The sequence below is a fragment of the Podarcis vaucheri genome (genome assembly GCF_965113315.1).
Source record: "Podarcis vaucheri genome assembly, chromosome: 2".
NCBI lineage: Eukaryota > Metazoa > Chordata > Lepidosauria > Squamata > Lacertidae > Podarcis > Podarcis vaucheri.
The window spans coordinates 14,980,440-14,998,580 of record NC_138760.1 but is presented as its reverse complement, the minus strand read 5'-3'; the positions used below and the strand labels follow the sequence as shown (position 1 = coordinate 14,998,580).

Sequence of the window (18,141 nt, the reverse complement as noted above, 5' to 3'; positions counted from 1 at the left end):
GGTGGAGCTGGTACACAGCTGCCCTGGACACGGATTTAACCTGTGCCTCCATGGACAGCTGTGAGTCCAAAATGACTCCCAGGCTGCACACCTGGTCCTTCAGGGGCACAGTTACCCCATTCAGGACCAGGGAATCCCCCACACCTGCCCACCTCCTGTCCCCCAGAAACAGTACTTCTGTCTTGTCAGGATTCAATCTCAATCTGTTTGCCGCCATCAGTTGGACATCAGTTTGGGGAGGGCTGCCCACCTTGACAAACTACATAGGACTCAGCTACATTAGGGGGAAAGTACTGTATTTTTCCGTGTATAAGGCTAGGTCATTTTACTTTAAAATTATGGGGTATGTGGGTCATCTTATACATGGGGCAATCTCCCCCCTATTTTCTTAAATTGGAGTCCCTAAAAATAGGGGGCTTCTTATATTGGGGGGGGGCGTCTTATACAAGGAAAAATACGGTAGTTATGAATGTGTTTTAACACTGTGACACCAGATGGCACTGTAGAGCTGAAATCGGAACTTATGAAATTTTCCATTGTGAGCTTTAAGACGGGTTTTTCCCCAGGGTGTTTTTTATAGCTGCGTAGATGCAGCCAAAGAGAAACACGCCAACATTACTATATAAACCCACCACTCTGCTAAGGCCTGCCATGTGTTGCTAGACTACAACTCCCATCATCCCTAACCATTGGCCATGCTCGCTGGGGGCTGATGGGAATTGTAGTTCAGCAACATCCGGAAGCTCACACATGTCTCCCACCCCTGTTTTATGACGTTCCCCTCCCTCCCTTGAATAACCCTTTCTCACTCACCTGTTTTGCCAGCCCCGCTCTCTCCAGTGATAAGAATGCATTGGTCTTTGTCCTGGTCTCTCAGTGAGCGATAGGCATCATCTGCTATGGCATAGCTATGTAGGCACAGTGAAGAAGCATTAGAATAAGGTTACCAGATTTTTTTCAATGAATACAGGGACATGTTTCAACTTCAATGGATTTTGAATGGGGACTGATTTGTAAATCCAGGGACTGTCCCCGGGAAACGGGGACGTTTGGTAACCTTACATTAGAAGGGCTGGCTGGCTGGCTTGCTACCAGCCTCCCATTCCTCAAAGCTGTCACATACACACACACGCCAAACTCCCTTGGGGGTCTCACTTACATGTGGGGTTTTACTGCAAAGAAGTTACAGTTCTTATACTCTTCCACTATCTCTTCCGTGTAAATGGGCAGCTGCTCGTACGGGTTCACGGAGATCACCACATTCCCGATGTATGTCTGTCAAGGCAGGAATGTTGCTATTACAAACAGCAAGATGCTGGCAGTGCTCAAAATTGGGGTGAAAGAGTAGGGTGTCCTTAATAAACACCCACAAGCAGTGGCATAGCGTGGGTTGTTAGCACCCGGGGCAAGGCAAGTAATTTGCGCCCCCTAACCCGTGAGAGAGAGAGTGTGAGCCAGGTAGGGGCAGAGAGCTGCGAGTGCGAGCGTGCCCCCCCCCAGATGTTGCGCCCGGTGCGGCCGGCCCCCCCTGCACCCCCCACGCTACGCCACTGCCCACAAGTCCAGCTCCTGAGTCCTCTCCCAGCTTCAGACACATAATGCTCCCTTGTCACTTCTGAAAAAAGTAGCTAAGCTGGCCAGTACAAAAAGGTAAGGAGGTCAGGGCCTTTTCTGCCTCCCCATAATTCAGGTATTGAATTAACCAGAGACAGTATGGTGTAGTGGTTAGCATAATAGACTAGGACCTGAGAAACCAGGGTTCAAATCCTCAATGGGCTGAAGCTGAGTAAATGAATGAGTCAGTTCCTGCTGCCCCCTCGGCTGACTTTCCTCCAGCTTGTTTTCCCTCGGCCCCTGCTTCTGTTACCACAGCGCCACACCTCTCTTTCTCCATTCCCTGGGATGAGGATTGCCAAATGATCAGGGGAGGAAACGCTGCTTTGGTCTGTATTGTTGCTGTGCCTTTAAACCCCAGCTTCTTTTTCAGGAATCTACAGGAGAAGCTTTTCACAGCACAAACTTGATAATGTATGTGCATCGTCACTCACTGTGAAAGGCACAGCTACAGAAGCCTGCTGGAAAGTTGGCATGCTTCGTCCTGCACAGCCAGTCAGCTGTGTCTCTGGACAGGAGCTGCAATGGTTGTTGCCTATTTCTCTATACAAAAATACACCTAGGCTGCAAAGCTATACATGTTCTCTAGGGAGCTGACGGGAGAAAATATGCATAGGATTGGACTGTGCATGTCATACTGTACAGTGCCTCATGTTTCCCATTCTGAAGTTAAAAATAGGGATGGAGGACAAAACCAGTATGTATATAATGCCTAATATGTCAAATTTTCATTTTCCAAAGCAATACGAGAACTGAAATACAGCCATCCTTTGAAATTCACACGTATCCAAATTTTGCGACGCAGTTCTCCAACGAAACCATGTTTACAAAAAACGCATTATATTAGGGGAATTTGCTTGCAAAAATGTGTATATGTTTGGTGAAACTGCATATAAAAATGAGTTCGGAGAAATGTTCGGAGTCCAAATGAATTTTCATGAGGATTAAAAGGGGGGGGGGAGAGAACCATAAATTGCTGCAAAGTGCATAGAAATGTAATTAAGATTTGAAAAATGAGAAACGGAGAGCACCAAAATTGACAGATCCTTCCATCCCAGTTAGAAAGGCTGCCACCCAGTTCAGTTACCACCACCCCCAATCCCTGCTGCTCTTACATAGATTTCCTTATGTTGGAAGCGCTTCTCCAGATTCTGCATTAACGTATCCTCTGTCAATGGGTCTAGAAGCACCAGATCTCCTACCCTGCTGGTGTCAATTGCAGTATCGGCCTCCATGGCTGTGGGAGAGACAGGAATTCCAGACACGAATGCCTACCTGAAAGGCAATGGAACAGCTAGGTGAGATCCAGATAATCCTGCCACAGAACCAGAAAGACCTCTCCTTAGTGACGTGTGAAAAGCTGCTGCAGACTCTTGGCTCATACAAAGCCAGTGGCAATGCAGGAGGGTCGGTGAGTCTGCAAACCTCCAGATGTTATTGCACTACAGCGTAGCTCATGGGTAGGCAAACTAAGGTCCGGGGGCCGGATCTGGTCCAATCGCCTTCTAAATCCGGCCCACGGACGGTCCGGGAATCAGAGTGTTTTTACATGAGGAGAATGTGTGCTTTTATTTAAAATGCATCTCTGGGTTATTTGTGGGGACTGACTGGGTTTTTTTTACATGAGTAGAAGGTGTGCTTTTACAGTCATACCTCAGGATGAATACACTTCGGGTTAGGCATTTTCGGGTTGCGCTCCGCGGCGACCTGGAAGTAACGGAGTGCGTTACTTCCGGGTTTTGCCGTGCGCGCATGCGCAGACCGTCAAAATGACGTCACGCACATACGCAGAAGCACCGGAACGTGACCCACGCACGCGCAGATGCATGGACATGGGTTACATTCGCTTTGGGATGTAAACAGGGCTCCAGAACGGATCCCGTTCACATCCTGAGGTACCACTGTATTTAAAATGGGTTATTTGTGGGGAATAGGAATTTGTTCATTATTATTTTATCAAAATATAGTCCAGCCCCCCACAAGGTCAGAGGGAATGTGGACCGGCACCCTGCTGAAAAAGTCTGCTGACCCCTGGCATAGCTCACCATCCTTGGTCTTGCTGACTGAGGCTGATGGAATCTCGAATCCGACAACATCTGGAGGACCCTGGATTCCTTGTCCTTGCTGTAGATGGGTACAGTGGTACCTCGGGTTACGTTACCTTCGGGTAACGTAATTTCAAGTTATGAATGTGGCAAACCCGGAAGTGTATACTTCCAGGTTTCGCCGCACACGCATGCGCAAAAGCGCTCTATTGTGTCATGCGCATGCGCAGAAGCGGCAACTCTGGATACAGACTTTTTGGGGTAAGTATGGACCAGTTTGTATCCGGAGGGTCCACTGTATTATGCAAGAGACCCAAGGGGGGGGTGTTGCTTTCAAGAGCAACTGTGTACATAAGACCATCTGCATTTCAGGGAGTTGGACTTTATGATCTTTGGGGTCCCTTCCAACTATGGTTCTATGATCTATGCTAGATGGTGGTTGATGGGAGTTGGAGTCCGACAACATCTGGAAAGCCACAGGTCAGTCACAGTTGCTCTTAGATATTTTTTGGGGGGGAATATCTAATTATTGAAAAAATGCTCCCATAAACAGAGGTGAAATCCACAATGTGTGCTACAGTCTAAGTAAATATCTTGGAGACCCTGCCTCTGTTTTTATGTTCCATTATCTTGTTTCAGATGAACTGAAAGCACCCTCCCTGTTACGATGTAGTGAGATTACCACCTGATTAGTGTGAGTGGGTCTATTACGACGGTTTTACGAGAAGTGGCTCCAGATGGGATTTGACACAAGAGAACAGCTAAAATGTTCTTTAATGGCTATGTATGTTCATTTTCAGAATGGGCCACTCACTCATAGAGTTGAGATTCAAAACCAGTGTCTGTTTGGCAGATTGTATTTGAGAAACAGCAGCTTTTGGCAGCTGGAATAAGCAGGGAAATAGAGTGCTATTGGTTGGGTGAAGATGAAGAATGGTGAGGCCTGGACAGAGTATCTCTCTCTCTCTCTCTCTCTCTCTCTCTCTCTCTCTCTCTCTTCCTGCTTCCAGGTGTCTTGCTTATTGAGCATTCAACCTAGAATCATAGAATCTTCGAGCTGGAAGGAGCCCAACCCCCTGATCTGTTTGCAGAGAGATTAGGCAACACTGGATTGTTTACAGGGAGGTTAGACGTCATTGCTTTGAAGAAAGTACTGCCCCACACTTTCCACTGCCTTTCTCCATCCCTTTCTTCAGTGTGAAGGGTTCAGGTTTCCTTCCTGGGCAGCAGGGAGAGGAAAGTGGTGTGTTGCACTAGGGCTCCAAACCAAATGTAATTGCACGTCCTGAATTTTCCAATTGTGGTTGAATCCCACCCAAAACACAGTGAAAGTCTGAAAGCACCCTCTCTCTTTTTTGTAGGTCTGATATAGGACTCAGCTACATTAATAAAGACACAGCTATTTGAATGTGCTATAAATATGCAACACCAAGTGAGGAGATTTCACCCCTCCCATATCCAAGAATCTCCTGAGGAGTCTGCTGATTCTCCAGAGAGGAGGAGGCGTGTTCTGCTCTCTACTTATTCTGCTCCAGCACCACATCAGTGTCAGTCAGTGTCGGAGAGAGACTGAGTGTTAGAGATCGTGTCGAGATAAGGTTGCTGCTAAGAGCAGCTGCAGACACTCAGTGCAGAACAGCATTCATTTATGCTTAGACCTATTTAGCTCTGTATATAGCTGTATTATAGTTGTAGTTATAGAATAAAGAAGATATTCTACAGAGCTGCTCTCCGAGTTGTTTATATACTCTGCTAGACTCTGCTCTACTCTGCTGTGCGACGACTGTCTTCTTGTGGGAGTGAATCCGGTGCTCACAACTCTAAGCTGTGAGTCCACAGCACTTTGACCTGTTCCTGTGCAGAAGGTGGTCCCTGGAAGTGCTACCCCAGCTCGCCTATCCCAGTCGGGGCTGAAGTGGATGAGTCCAGTTAGTGGCACTGGCTCAAGGGCGATGCTGACACCAAGTGGCGCCAGAGAGCAAGAAATTTTAAAACACAATTTTGCACATATGTTTTTTCTTTCGTTATAAATATCACATTTCTGACTTATTTATAGCGTTTTCCCCCAATGTGTAGATCCACCCATAGACTAAAAGACCAGCGGTTTTACATGAGTGCCCCTTTACCTCTACTTAAGCTCTGCTTCTCCGTTTGCAACAAAGCAATAAATATTCAGGGGTCCAGCCTCTCTATTTTCCTGATTCAGTGAATGCACACGTGGCAGGGTGCAACACCACAGCGCTACAATTCCCAGAGTTCCATGAGGCATTGGCTGTCAAACTACTCAGGGAATTGCAGCTCTGGGAGAGGAACACAGCTCCCTTTTGGGGGGAGCGGGCAGTGGCGTAGCGTGGGTTGTCAGCACCCGGGGCAAGGCAAGTAATTTGCGCCCCCTAACCCGTGGATTTGCACCCCCTAACCCATGGATTTGTGCCCCCTAGCCCCCAGATGTTGCGCCTGGTGCGGCCGGGCCCCCCCCCTGCACCCCCACGCTACGCCACTGGGAGCGGGTAGCCATGATTGCTTAAAGTGGTATCACGGGGTTCAAAATGAATGCTGTGAATGTAGCCTCTGTGTTGCTTCAATTCAACACAAAAACAAAGCGTGCCTCTGAATATCCAATCTGTCCTGCGCCGTAATGAAGGGAAGCAGCAACAATAAGGGAAGCACATGCAGGGAAGGCTAAAAGGTTGCCAGCTCATAAGTGCTTTGTGAGGAGATGCTGAGTGCCTTCCCTACCACCCCCACCCCCACCCTTCCATCCTGCCGGGGGGCCATTGATTCCTAGGCCAGCTGACAGCTGTTGGCGGCCCAACTTCCTGCTCTGAGTCACTGGTGTCCTTGCAAGCCTGAGGTGGTTCTTCCCAGTGGTATTAACCTCTTCATGGCTAGTTCCAAAGTCTAACCTAGAAGAGAGCACTCCGGAGCACTTTCCTCCCTGCAAGCCAAACGCACAGCTGCAGTTAAGTTGGCAATCCTATGCTTCATTTACTCAAAAGTAAGTCCCATTAAAAACCAGTGGGACTTCCAAGTAAACATGGCTAAGAGCAAGCTGCACAAATGCGACTTGTTTCAGAACCCAACCTTGCACCACTGCTGCCTCAGCACTGGTGCAAATGTCCATGGATTTGTCTAATCTGTTTTTTTAAAGTCATGCAAGCTAGTGGCCAAGGGCAGACCATGTTAAGGAATTGTAGCTTTGTGAGGATTAAACCACAGTTCCCAAGAATCTTTAGGGGAAATAATGGGCTTTAAATGGGCTTTAAAAAGCATGTCTTTGTGTCCTGCTACCCTTCTTTTATGGGGCTCCAAGGTGCAGTTTTACCTTTGAGATAAGTTCACCTGAGAGGCAGTGACTTATAAGAGATGGCATAGCTTAGGAGCTATGATTCTGAGCTATGAATCAGGAAACCCCTGGTTCAAAACTTGCTGCTTCTTTCTTTCTTTCTTTCTTTCTTTCTTTCTTTCTTTCTTCTCCACTCCCCCTCCAACTCAACTTTAATTGTGCAACCTGAATTTGCTGTTATGGGATTGAATCCCACCTGAAGATTGCAAAAGTCTGGAAATGGTGTGTGTATGTGTGTGCATGAGAAGGAGAAAAAGAAGGCAGAGATTTTCAGTGTGAAAATGGTGCCTGGGAATAGGGTTAAAGAGCCTCTCTTTTCCTGTCCCAGTCTTCCACTTAAACCTGCAATCTCAGCAGTTGCATTGTACTAACAAAAAACCAACAATCCCAAAATGGATTGCATGCCCTCCAACATTTCTCCGATGAAAATAGGGACGTCCCATCCCATAAAAATAATTTTAGTATTTAGACACCACCCATCTGATTGGGTTGCCCCAGCCATTCTGGGTGGCTTCCAACATATATAAAAACATAATAAAACATTAAACATTCAAAGAAAAATTTCATATACTGGGTTGCCTTCAGGCAGCTTGGGGGTCAGAAAACTCCATAAAGGTAAAGGTAAAGGGACCCCTGACCATTAGGTCTAGTTGTGGCCAACTCTGGGCTTGCAGCGCTCATCTCGCTTTACTGGCTGAGGAAGCAGGCATACAGCTTCTGGGTCATGTGGCCAGCATGACTAAGCCGCTTCTTCTTCATGACCAGAGCAGCGCATGAAAACGCCGTTTACCTTCCCGCCGGAGCGGTACCTATTTATCTACTTGCACTTTGACATGCTTTTGAACTGCAGGAACAGGGACCGAGCAATGGGAGCTCACCCCGTCGCTGGGATTCGAACCGCCGACCTTCTGATCGGCAAGTCCTAGGCTCTGTGGTTTAACCCACAGTGCCACCTGCGTCCCTTAGATAACTCCATAACCTGCAACATTTATTCAATGAAAATAGGGACATCCTAAGGGAAAGCGGGACATATTTGGGATCAAATCAGAAACTGGGTCACCTTCTGTAAATCCGGGACTGTCCCTGGGGAAAAAAGGACACTAGGAGCGTTTGGATTGCAGAGCCACACATAAAGTCTTAGCAGTGCTGTGCTTCTGCTAGTCATGCGTCTGGCTGAGGGTGAACCTGGGAAGCCAGCGAAGACTCTTTCCTGGCACTGGCCAACAATCCCTTAGCAAAGCATTCTGTTGTTGTCTGAGTTACTAAATTGCTGTTTGCCCCCAGAGTAGACTCAGCAAGAAAACTCAATGAAGCTGCATCAGCAGCACTAATCGAGGAGTTCCTGTGAGCGGCACGATCGTTAGCCTGACTATAAAAGAACTTTATGGCCGGGAAGGACTTGAACAGCCTGGATGCTGTACTTTCTCCTTTGTATCTCCCAGGTGAGAGCAGAAGGCCCAACTGCGATAGCAACTCAACCTAACGTAGTTGGGTAAATAAACAGAGGCATATGGCCAGTGGTTAGTTTTCAGTCCATTTATGCAGTGGCGTAGCGTGGGTTGTCAGCACCCGGGGCAAGGCAAGTAATTTGCGCCCCCTAACCCGTGGATTTGAGCCCCCTAACCCTAACCCCCAGATGTTGCGCCCGGTGCAGCCACCCCCCCTGCACCCCCACGCTACACCACTGCATTTATGGGGAGCCAAACTCGGAACAAAAGCTGGGATAGATGCATTGAGAGCCAGAGCTCTTGGGTTGTCCAGATGTACTTGATTCTCGCCCTAACAGTTATTGTGATGCAATGGTTAGGCTACTTTGTCTTGAGGGTCTCTCTTCTGCTTTTCTTGATTATTGTGGGCTGCCATGGTTTCTTATGGCTGCCACATGGGAGGAGTTTAACTGTTCCCTTTGGCTATGTAGCTACTGACCAGAGAAACTGTAAGCTCACACTAGGGAGAAGCTGGGAGTTTATCTGAAGTCCTCATGAGACGAGACCTGCCGGATCAGGCCAAAAGCCCATCTAGTCCAGCATCCTGTCCTCACAGTGACCAACCACATGGCCATCAGAAGCTCCAAGGCCAGACCCAATTGCAACAGCGTCCGATTTAGATATTAGCTATGAATCAAGGGCGGTCGGATGAAGGGGTTTATACTTCCAATAAGATTTGTTTTGTTTACCAGATTTATATCCCCTTTTCCCACGAGAACTTCCCCAATACACACAAGTAATAATATAGGATGGTAGCCACACTGGTCATACTCACTGATCCCATTGATTTCAGTGTGTACACTCTAAGTATGGCAAATGTTGGCTATTACCCATTGTTTCTTGTAAGACCACAGGGATTCAAACCCAGGCCTCCCTTGTCTAAGTAAAATACACCAACCCAAGGCTAGGGAACATTTGGCCCTTCAGATGTTGTTGGACTACAGTTCCCATCATGCCTGACCACTGGCCGTGCTGGGGCTAATGGGAGTCCAATAACATCTGGAGGGACAGAGATTCCCCAGCCCTGCTTTGTTCGAAGGAAAATAATATACATAACAACGATTCAGGAGCGGCAAATGTGGTGCTCTCCAGCTCCAGATGTTGTTGGGGTGGTGGTTTCCAATTCTGATTGAAGCTGGTTTGGAAGAAAACACATCAGAATGTAGAACTTCATAAAAAGTGACAGAGCAGCTGTGGCTTGCAGTTTAGGATGTGTGGACACACCACTTCTCAAACCATTGGTGGGAACACACCACATGCAGGGTCAATGGGAATGTGTGCACACCCCAAATGTGCTCATTGCTAACTGTTTGGGGAGTGGGTAAGAGGAACACTGGGTGATGGAACAGAGTATCCTGGAGAAGATGGAACACTAAACAGTGCTGCAACATTTTGTTGCAGATCCCACTTGTTGACATTTACAGTGGTACCTCGGGTTAAGAACTTCGTTCTGGAGGTCTGTTCTTTACCTGAAACTGTTCTTAACCTGAGGTACCACTTTAGCTAATGGGGCCTCCCACTGCCGCCGCACCGCCACCGCGCGATTTCTGTTCTCATCCTGAAGCAAAGTTCTTAACCTGAGGTACTATTTCTGGGTTAGCAGAGTCTGTAACCTGAAGCATCTGTAACCAGAGGTACCACTGTATTAATTTTTAAACTATTCTTTTGATAATGAGGGACTCAAATACACTGAAACAATGTCGCATTTGTAGGAAGTTCCACAAAAATCTATCTTGACATTTGTATTTCCGCTTCACAAAGGCTACTTTGGATGAGAAGAGAACTACTTTCCTCACAAACAGTCGCATTTAAATGAAAAAGAGCTTCAGGAGGGCACACTTCTGATCAATGGGGGAGGAGTAGGGATTGTTTGTGTCAGTGTCTGCTGCTCATGTTGTTTGCCCCCAAGTATTCCTGTTAGCTGTTTCATTCAGCCTATTTATAACATATCATCTAAGGGTGAAAACCAGAACTTCCTCCGGCAACTTGTCCCAATTCCCAGGTATTCTTATGGGTAGGAAATCTTGTCTTCCTTTAATTTAAGCCCATCTTTGCTTTGCCCTCAGTGTTGACAGAAAACAATTAGTGGTTGTGCTTCAGACTGCAGCAGTCTATACTATTGGAAAAGTTAACTCCTTTCCCAGATGGTGGAACATTATCTGTCCCTTCTGAATTTCCCAGCGGCTTTTGCATTCCAAACAATTACTGCACTTGGTTGTCCTCCTCTGAACCCATCTGATATATCTTGAATGGTAGTATCAAAAAGTACATCCAGGATTATTCTGTTTTTCTTTTCTTTCTTTTTACTCATAGAGCTTAATTCGTGATATGAGAGGTGGCATGGGAGAAGAAGAATGCCTATTGAGGAGGAGTAGTTTATTAATTTATTTAGCTGTACAAAGTACCATATTTTTCGGTGTATAAGACGTAGCGTGGGGGGTGCAGGGGGGCCGGCCGCACCGGGTGCAACATCTGGGGGGCGCGCTCGCACTCGCAGCTCTCTGCCCCTACCTGACTCACTCTCTCTCTCTCACTGCAGTGCTGGCTGTGCGAATCCGAGCCAAGCCGCTGGGTCGCTGCCCACTGTGGAGGGGGTGGGTGCCAGGCGTGCAGTGCGGAGAGAGAGCAAGGGACTATCTGGGGGAGGGACAGTGCAGCGGCCGCCCAGCGCAGCGCTGAGTGCGGGAGAGAACCACACCAGACCAGACCAGGCAGCAGCAAGAAGAAGCTGGCAGCGGCAGCAGGTTAGGGGTTAGGGGGCGCAAATCACTTGCCTTGCCCCGGGTTAGGGGGCGCAAATTATTTGCCTTGCCCCGGGTGCTGACAACCCACGCTACGCCGCTGAAGACGCCCCATGTATAAGACACCCCCTATTTTGGGGGACTCCAAATTAAGAAAACACCCCTCAGCATGTCCTGTGTATAAGAGCCCCAATTTTAAACCTAATTTTTTGGTTTAAAAAAACAACCCTAGTCTTATACACTGAAAAATGCAGTATGTATGTTGGTTTTGACCTTAAGAGCTGGTTTCATTTGGGAAAGAGTGGGCCAAGGGGGAAATGGCTCGAACTTGTGCCTAGAAAGCACGGGTCAATCAGAAAACCAGTTGGACCTATGCTTTCCAAGCATGAGACAAGTGCAAGTGTGGACAAGCCCTGAATCAGACCACTGATCTCCCATGAAGCCAAGTTTACAACTAAAAAGTGCTCTGGAGTATCTGAAGCAGGGATCTTCCCCAACCTGAGATCCATTTAGCTGGAGATTTCAGGGACTGAACCTGGGACTGAACCTGAAAAGCCCATGCTCAGCTGCTGATCTAATGCCCCCTTCCATCGACCTCAGCAGAATGAAGCATGTGCATAATGGAAAATGCATGAGTCAAGAACAGCACAAGGGCACTGAGAGACAAGCTGTGTGTAAATGACACAGGGTACCACTTCACAAAACCCCTAGGTGGAAAGCAGCTCTGTGCAAGATGTAACATGCAACCCACCTGCTGATCATCACACATGAAAACTGCATAGGCGTGTTCGTGCTATGTACATTCAATGTGAAGTCACAGGCAATCATGGCAGCAAACTTTGCCCATGCACGATACATGAACCTCTACTCTAGTAACTTCTACACTACAGTGCTTTCCCTCTGAGAATGGGGCATAGTATTTAAATGTGCCTAAAAAATTAGTAATTGCTCTGAAGCACCATAATCTTGGTTACACTAACTCTATTTGGATTTGCACCAAATCTTACATCTGTATATAATAGTTCCCTATTGTTAAGGCCCCCCGTCATTAAGATCAGGAGATCAGTAGAACATCAGCTTCTTTTAAAAAAATAAAATTAAACACCACCAACATTTATTGCACTTTATAAAACAGCCAACCTTCACCTTTGATTTATAAGGCTGCCCATGGACTCTGCACCACCGCCATAAAATCTCAATATCCTTATCAGTCCTGCTTGAATAAAGTTCATATCTGAAGCGAGCAGTTTTATGTTCACTCTGTTGGTATACTGTATTAAGGTTGGTTCAAAAGAGGATACGAATGATGACTTGGGTGAAAAAGGCAGCCACCTGTACCCAATTTGCAACTGAAACGCTTGCACCTTTGCAAGTTATGTTATGCTACGGTTTATCTGGCTCAAAGGACCCCCAAAGCAGGAAACACAAACAGAAAGACACAATAAAAATGGAATAAATACAGTAAATGGGAAGTTAAACAATGCAAAATAGCAAAATCACAAAATACACTGTTTTTGTCTTGATGAGCTGCTTCTGTGCTCTCATCACCATCGCAGACAGAGTTCCAGCACTGCACTTGGAAAGCAGGTTAACTCACATCCCCACCAATCTCTCACTTAGGAGCAAGCCCATCCGCAGCCAATAGCCTAGAGGATACCCCTTGCCTTTGTCACACCCTTGGTCACTCCTTTGGGGTTGCCCTACCAAGGCTAGCCTGCCAGCAGCAACCAACCACCAATGGCAGCACCCAAATAAATAGGCTTTTCTCCCTGCAAACCAGCTACAGCTGTGGCAACATTCTTTCCTCTTCACACTCTTTCCTGCTCCCACCGGCTGCTGTTCTCCAGATGCAGCAATAGCCATGGTACTGCTATCTGCCTCCTCTCACAGCTGAACTGCACCAAACCTTTAAAAGTTGAAGATACTTATGAACCAACCCGGACCCTGTGACCACAAACTGAGGCCCTTCTTTGGGTGCCTCCCCCACAATAGGTCCGGAGGGTGGCAACATAGGTATGGGCCTTTTTTGTGGTGGCTCCTCATTTGTGGAATGCACTCGCCCCAAGTAGGATTGCTTCACAGCTTCATCACATATGTTTAGGTGCCAGGCGAAAACAGTTCTCTTCAACCAGGCGTTTGACTGATTAACATCCAATGGCCTTTTAAATGTGTCTGTGGGAGGGGATGTTATTGTTTTGTTTTTGTTCTATTATGTATTTTGTGGTTTCATTTTGTGTTTTTATGTTGTGAGTCACCCTGTGATCTTCAGATGAAGGGTGGTATACAAATTAAAATAGTAGTAGTAGTAGTAGTAGTAGTAGTAGTAGTAATATAAGGCATGAGTTGGTGCAACTTTATAGGCATGCCACAGTACACATGCAGAGGTAAAGGTAAAAAAGGTAAAAGGCGACTATGAGGTGTGGCGCTCATCTCGCTTCAGGCCAAGGGAGCCGACATTTGTCCACAGACAGCTTTTCAGGTCATGTGGCCAGCATGACTAAACCGCTTCTGGCGCAACGGAGCAACCGGACACCGTGACAGAAGCCAGAGCTGTTCCTTCCTGCAACAGCGGTACCTATTTATCTACTTGCACTTTCAAACTTCTAGGTTGGCAGAAGCTGGGACAAAGCAATGGAACACATGCAGAACCCTCACCTTCCTCCACAAAACCTAGGAAGCAGGCAGCCATGACATACTGCCATGAATCAGGCAGGATTACATATGAAGTTGCATTATACTAGGCATGTCCAACAGGCAGACTGCGATCTACTGGTAGATCGTGGGGTGTTCCTGATAGATCCTAGCAGACTTCTGGCCCCTCAGTGATCTCCTTCCAAACAAGTCTTTATATATATAAAAATAATACTCTGGCTTCCTAAAAAAAAGCTCAATAAAGCTCAACAATTCAGATTACTGCCAGCTTCAGCTTTCTTCTACTGCAAGTAGATTGCAGTCTGTCGGGAGTTGGACGTCCCTGCATTATATCAAGTCAGATCGTTGCCTCCATCTAGTTCAGTGGGGTCTACTTGAGAGGTGGAAGACGTGTACCCTCCAGATGTTGCTGGACCCCAAACTCCCAACATCCCTGACCTTTGGCCACTCTGGCTGAGGGCTGATGGGACCTGGAGTCCAACAACAGCTGGAAGACCACAGGTTCCCCATCCCTGGTTTACTCTGACTCATGACTGTACTCTAGGTTTCCCAGGTGGTAAGCTTTCCCCACCCCTTGTACTTTGCACCGTGTGCTACAGTGCCTCCCACACCTTTCCCAGCCCTACCATATGAGATCCTTTAAGGGGAGATGTCATGAGGACCTCGTGCATGCACAGCACATGCTCTACCACTGAACTATGATCTCTTCAGCTCCTAGCCAAGTTTGTGTCAAATGTCTTCTGCCTGGGCCCAGGGCCAATCCTACCGTTAGTCAGAATGACGAGAGTGCCACGGATGGCATATTCTGGGAGGCGGTGGCGCCCCTCAGCTCTTCCTCCTGTGCTCATTTTCCTGTCTTCAAGGGTGAGATTTTGAGTGGTCTAGAACGGGGAGGTGGCAAAAGCCTTTCGTCTAGCCCCAGGTTAGGTCAGAACCAAGGGAAAGGTGTGGGATTTCTTTAGAGCAAGGATGGAGAACCAGGTATTGCTAGACTTCATCTCCTGTCAGCCCCTAGCCAGCATGGGCAGGAGTGATGTGAGTTGGAATGCAGGAAGGGGCACTGAGAATCTCTGCCAGGCCAGGGTGCTCACACTCTTAGCAACCCACAGTCACAGTGATCTCCAAGAGTCACAGAAGCCAAGTGCATGTTTAGCAGGTTGCAGACAATGGGTGCCAGGGGCATCTAAATATTTGACAAGGGACTGGGGTGGGGGCAGGGAGAAGGATTTCCTGCTCAAAGAAATGGAGTGACTGATGGGAAGTCAACAAAGATAAACATTCATTCATTGGTGGGTGAATTTACCCCTGGTACTATTTTAACAAGTCATTTGCCTCCAGACGGTTGGTATCACCTTTCCCCTGTGGTGGTTTCCGTTCACAAATACAGTATCACCACTGTGCCAAATTGGCAGGGTTGGGGAAATAAATTTAATTGAGTTTGCATCTATAGGTGAACCTACTTAATTTGCATTTACTGAAGCAATATGTGAACTCAAACACAGCCACACTTCAAAATTTGCACTTCTCCAAATTTTGCAGCGTAGTTCTCCAGCCAAGAAATGCACACACCAGGGTAAACTGTGCATATATTAGAGAAAGGAACATGCAACAATGAATTACATTGGGGGAATGGTTTTGCAAAAATGTGTATATTGTGCAAAAAAAATCACACTAGGAGAAATGCACTCTAAAATGCTGATGAATTTTCATAAGGACTTTAGAAAGAGTTCAAACTGATGTGGAAATGTGGAGAAAGGAACCTAAGATCGGAAAAGTGAGAAATCAAGGAAAACTGGATTTGACATCTTTGCCCATTCCTACAAATTGGAGATAGTATTGCTGTTATTGGGCCCCTAATTTGTAGAATGCTTTGCTTCATCTTTTTAAGCCTGCGTGAGGAGGCAAATTAGTTACTTGCAAAAATCTCCCCCCTGCAACTGAGTTAGCTTCCAGACAACCTGTTTATTGAGCATTCATCCTGATTTGTTTACAGGGAGATTAGAGGACCTTGGCTATTTAATGAGCATTTATTCTAATCTGTTTGCAGGGAGGTTAGGCAACATTGTGTCAAGCAATGTTTTCCTGTGCGTTTTACTGTCACTTTCCTTATTGCAAAAAGCCCAACCTTCTAGGGCAACAATTAGCTTTAATTGTACAACCTGATTTTGCTGGTTTATGACTGAACCTCACCCAAATCAAGGATCTGGAAACACCCTGAGTCCAGGGCAAAGGACTCCTAAAAAACAATTCAGATTTCTTCCCTCCCTTCACTGGGTTACAACTGATCTTCCAACAGCAGAGGTGGGAAAACGTTACTTTCTGTGTTCAGCTGGCAGCATCTAGGGCTAGAGTATAAGGTTTGCCAGCACTCAGCCCCAGAATCCCTTTTCAGTGCCAAAGCTGATTCCAGGAGTATGTGAATAAGTCTTGCACATTCTCCAATAGGCAAAGTTCCAGGGATATTGCTGCTTCAGTTTAAGGTTGGGGGGGGGATGTTATGAGAGAGCGCTAGAGATTTCTGGCATTTTTGTAATATTTGCCTCACGTACAAGTATACAAGCAGAACACATGTGGAGACAAACATTATGAGAAGGTATGTCTCGAAGCCATAAAGTCATCCAGCAGCCATAAAAATAATAAAAAGTGTTTCTGGGAACATGCCAAGTGCTTTTACCATGCCCCCCCCCATGCAACTGCAGCCTGTAAAGGTAAAGGTGAAGGGACCCTGACCATTAGGTCCAGTCGTGACTGACTCTGGGGTTGCGGCGCTCATCTCGCTTTATTGGCCGAGGGAGCCGGCGTACAGCTTCCGGGTCATGTGGCCAGCATGACTAAGCTGCTCCTGGCGAACCAGAGCAGCGCATGGAAACGCCGTTTACCTTCCCGCCGGAGCGGTACCTATTTATCTACTTGCACTTTGATGTGCTTTCGAAATGCTAGGTTGGCAGGAGCAAGGACTGAGCAACGGGAGCTCACCCCGTCGTGGGGATTCGAACCGCCAGACTTCTGATCAGCAAGTCCTAGGCTCTGTGGTTTAACTCACAGCGCCACCCGCGTCCCACATAAAATGTGTCTCTAGGAACATGCAGAGTGCTTTTACCATGCCCCCCATGCAACTGCATAGGTCTGTACCTATGCAATAAAAATTAAAGAGCAGAGTTTTGGGCAAGCTTGAACCTCAAACCCCCTCTTTGGGGTAAATGAAACACAGTCCAGTTCTAAGAGCTGCCCTGTGTGTCCCCACCCCCAACATATACCTTTCTGCGTTCTCCACCTCCTTTCTTCCTCTGCCAACTCTTGTTTTGTTTTTCTTTGAAACTTCCGTGTCCGCAAACAAAGAAGAAAATGTCTTTGTCTTGGCAATGCCTCCCAAGAAGCACTGGAGATTGGGTAAAGGGTGGGGATTAGAATAAGTTTTTCGGCACATTTCCTCTCCAAATCAGGAACAAGACAGACTTTACAGGGGGATTTCCTACAGACAGAAGCTGTCTCCCTGAAGGGGAGAGGGCTGCTTTTTGTAATAACACAGAGAGGATGCCTGCCCAGAAAACAAACAATGCTTCAAGGATGTAGATTTCCTATTTAACCAGCCGGGGGCGGGGGGGGGGGAGAGGTATCACACCCTGGTGTGCAAAGCCCTGGGAAAGCCGCAGAGTCTCCTACTCTGCAAGCAAGAATGAAGTTGGCCGGGAGGGATCCATGCACTGTGAAGAAAATGCCAAGGCAGGTTCCTACTCACCCCCTGAACAGGGAGACGTCCCGCAGCTCTGCAGCCGCACACCCAAGCCTTTTCTCCAACGTAGCCCAGGGTTAGAACAAAAAGAGCAAGGAGGTTGATCCAGCTCAGCAGGAGCTGTCCATGGTTTGTCTCTTCTGCACCGTCCTGCTTGCCGCTCAGCAGTTTCTGACTGCCACACCTACTTCCTCCCCGCACTGCCTGCCACCAAAGGATCTCCTCCTCCTCTTCTCAGATCACAGGGCTGCAAAGTCAACAGGGTTAATCATTATGTTGCTAGCAAAGTGCCCATCAATTTGATGGATGGAAGGTGTGTGTGTGTGTGTGTGTGTGTGTGTGTGTGTGTGTGTAGAGATTTGCAAGCCTCTCCTGCATATTTCAAAAGCCTGTCCACTCTGTGCCTATAGAGCAGTGCTTCCCAAACTTTGGTTCTCCAGCTGTTTTTGAACTACAGTTCCCATCATCTCTGACCACTTGTCCTGCTAGCTTGGGGTGATGGGAGTTGTAGTCCAAAAACAGC

The 18,141-nt window shown here is 47.2% G+C and overlaps 1 protein-coding gene across 2 annotated transcripts in view; it reads right to left on the bottom strand.

Moving 5' to 3' along the window:
- The window catches only part of LOC309526390 (unconventional myosin-Ia-like), a 60,805-nt gene extending 42,974 nt beyond the window's left edge, over positions 1-17,831 (bottom strand). Inside the window, exons 1-4 of one of the 2 annotated variants that reach the window (XM_082212415.1) lie at positions 17,625-17,831; positions 2,730-2,889; positions 1,160-1,275; positions 814-908 (exon numbers count right to left, since the gene is read on the bottom strand). In XM_082212415.1, coding sequence (XP_082068541.1) covers positions 814-908; positions 1,160-1,275; positions 2,730-2,849 — 331 coding nt within the window. In that variant the 5' untranslated portion in view covers positions 2,850-2,889; positions 17,625-17,831. Of the gene's footprint in view, positions 1-813; positions 909-1,159; positions 1,276-2,729; positions 2,890-17,142; positions 17,246-17,624 lie in introns of those variants that run through there. The other variant, XM_082212416.1, reaches the window with a different exon arrangement.
- Positions 17,832-18,141: the final 310 nt, after the last annotated feature.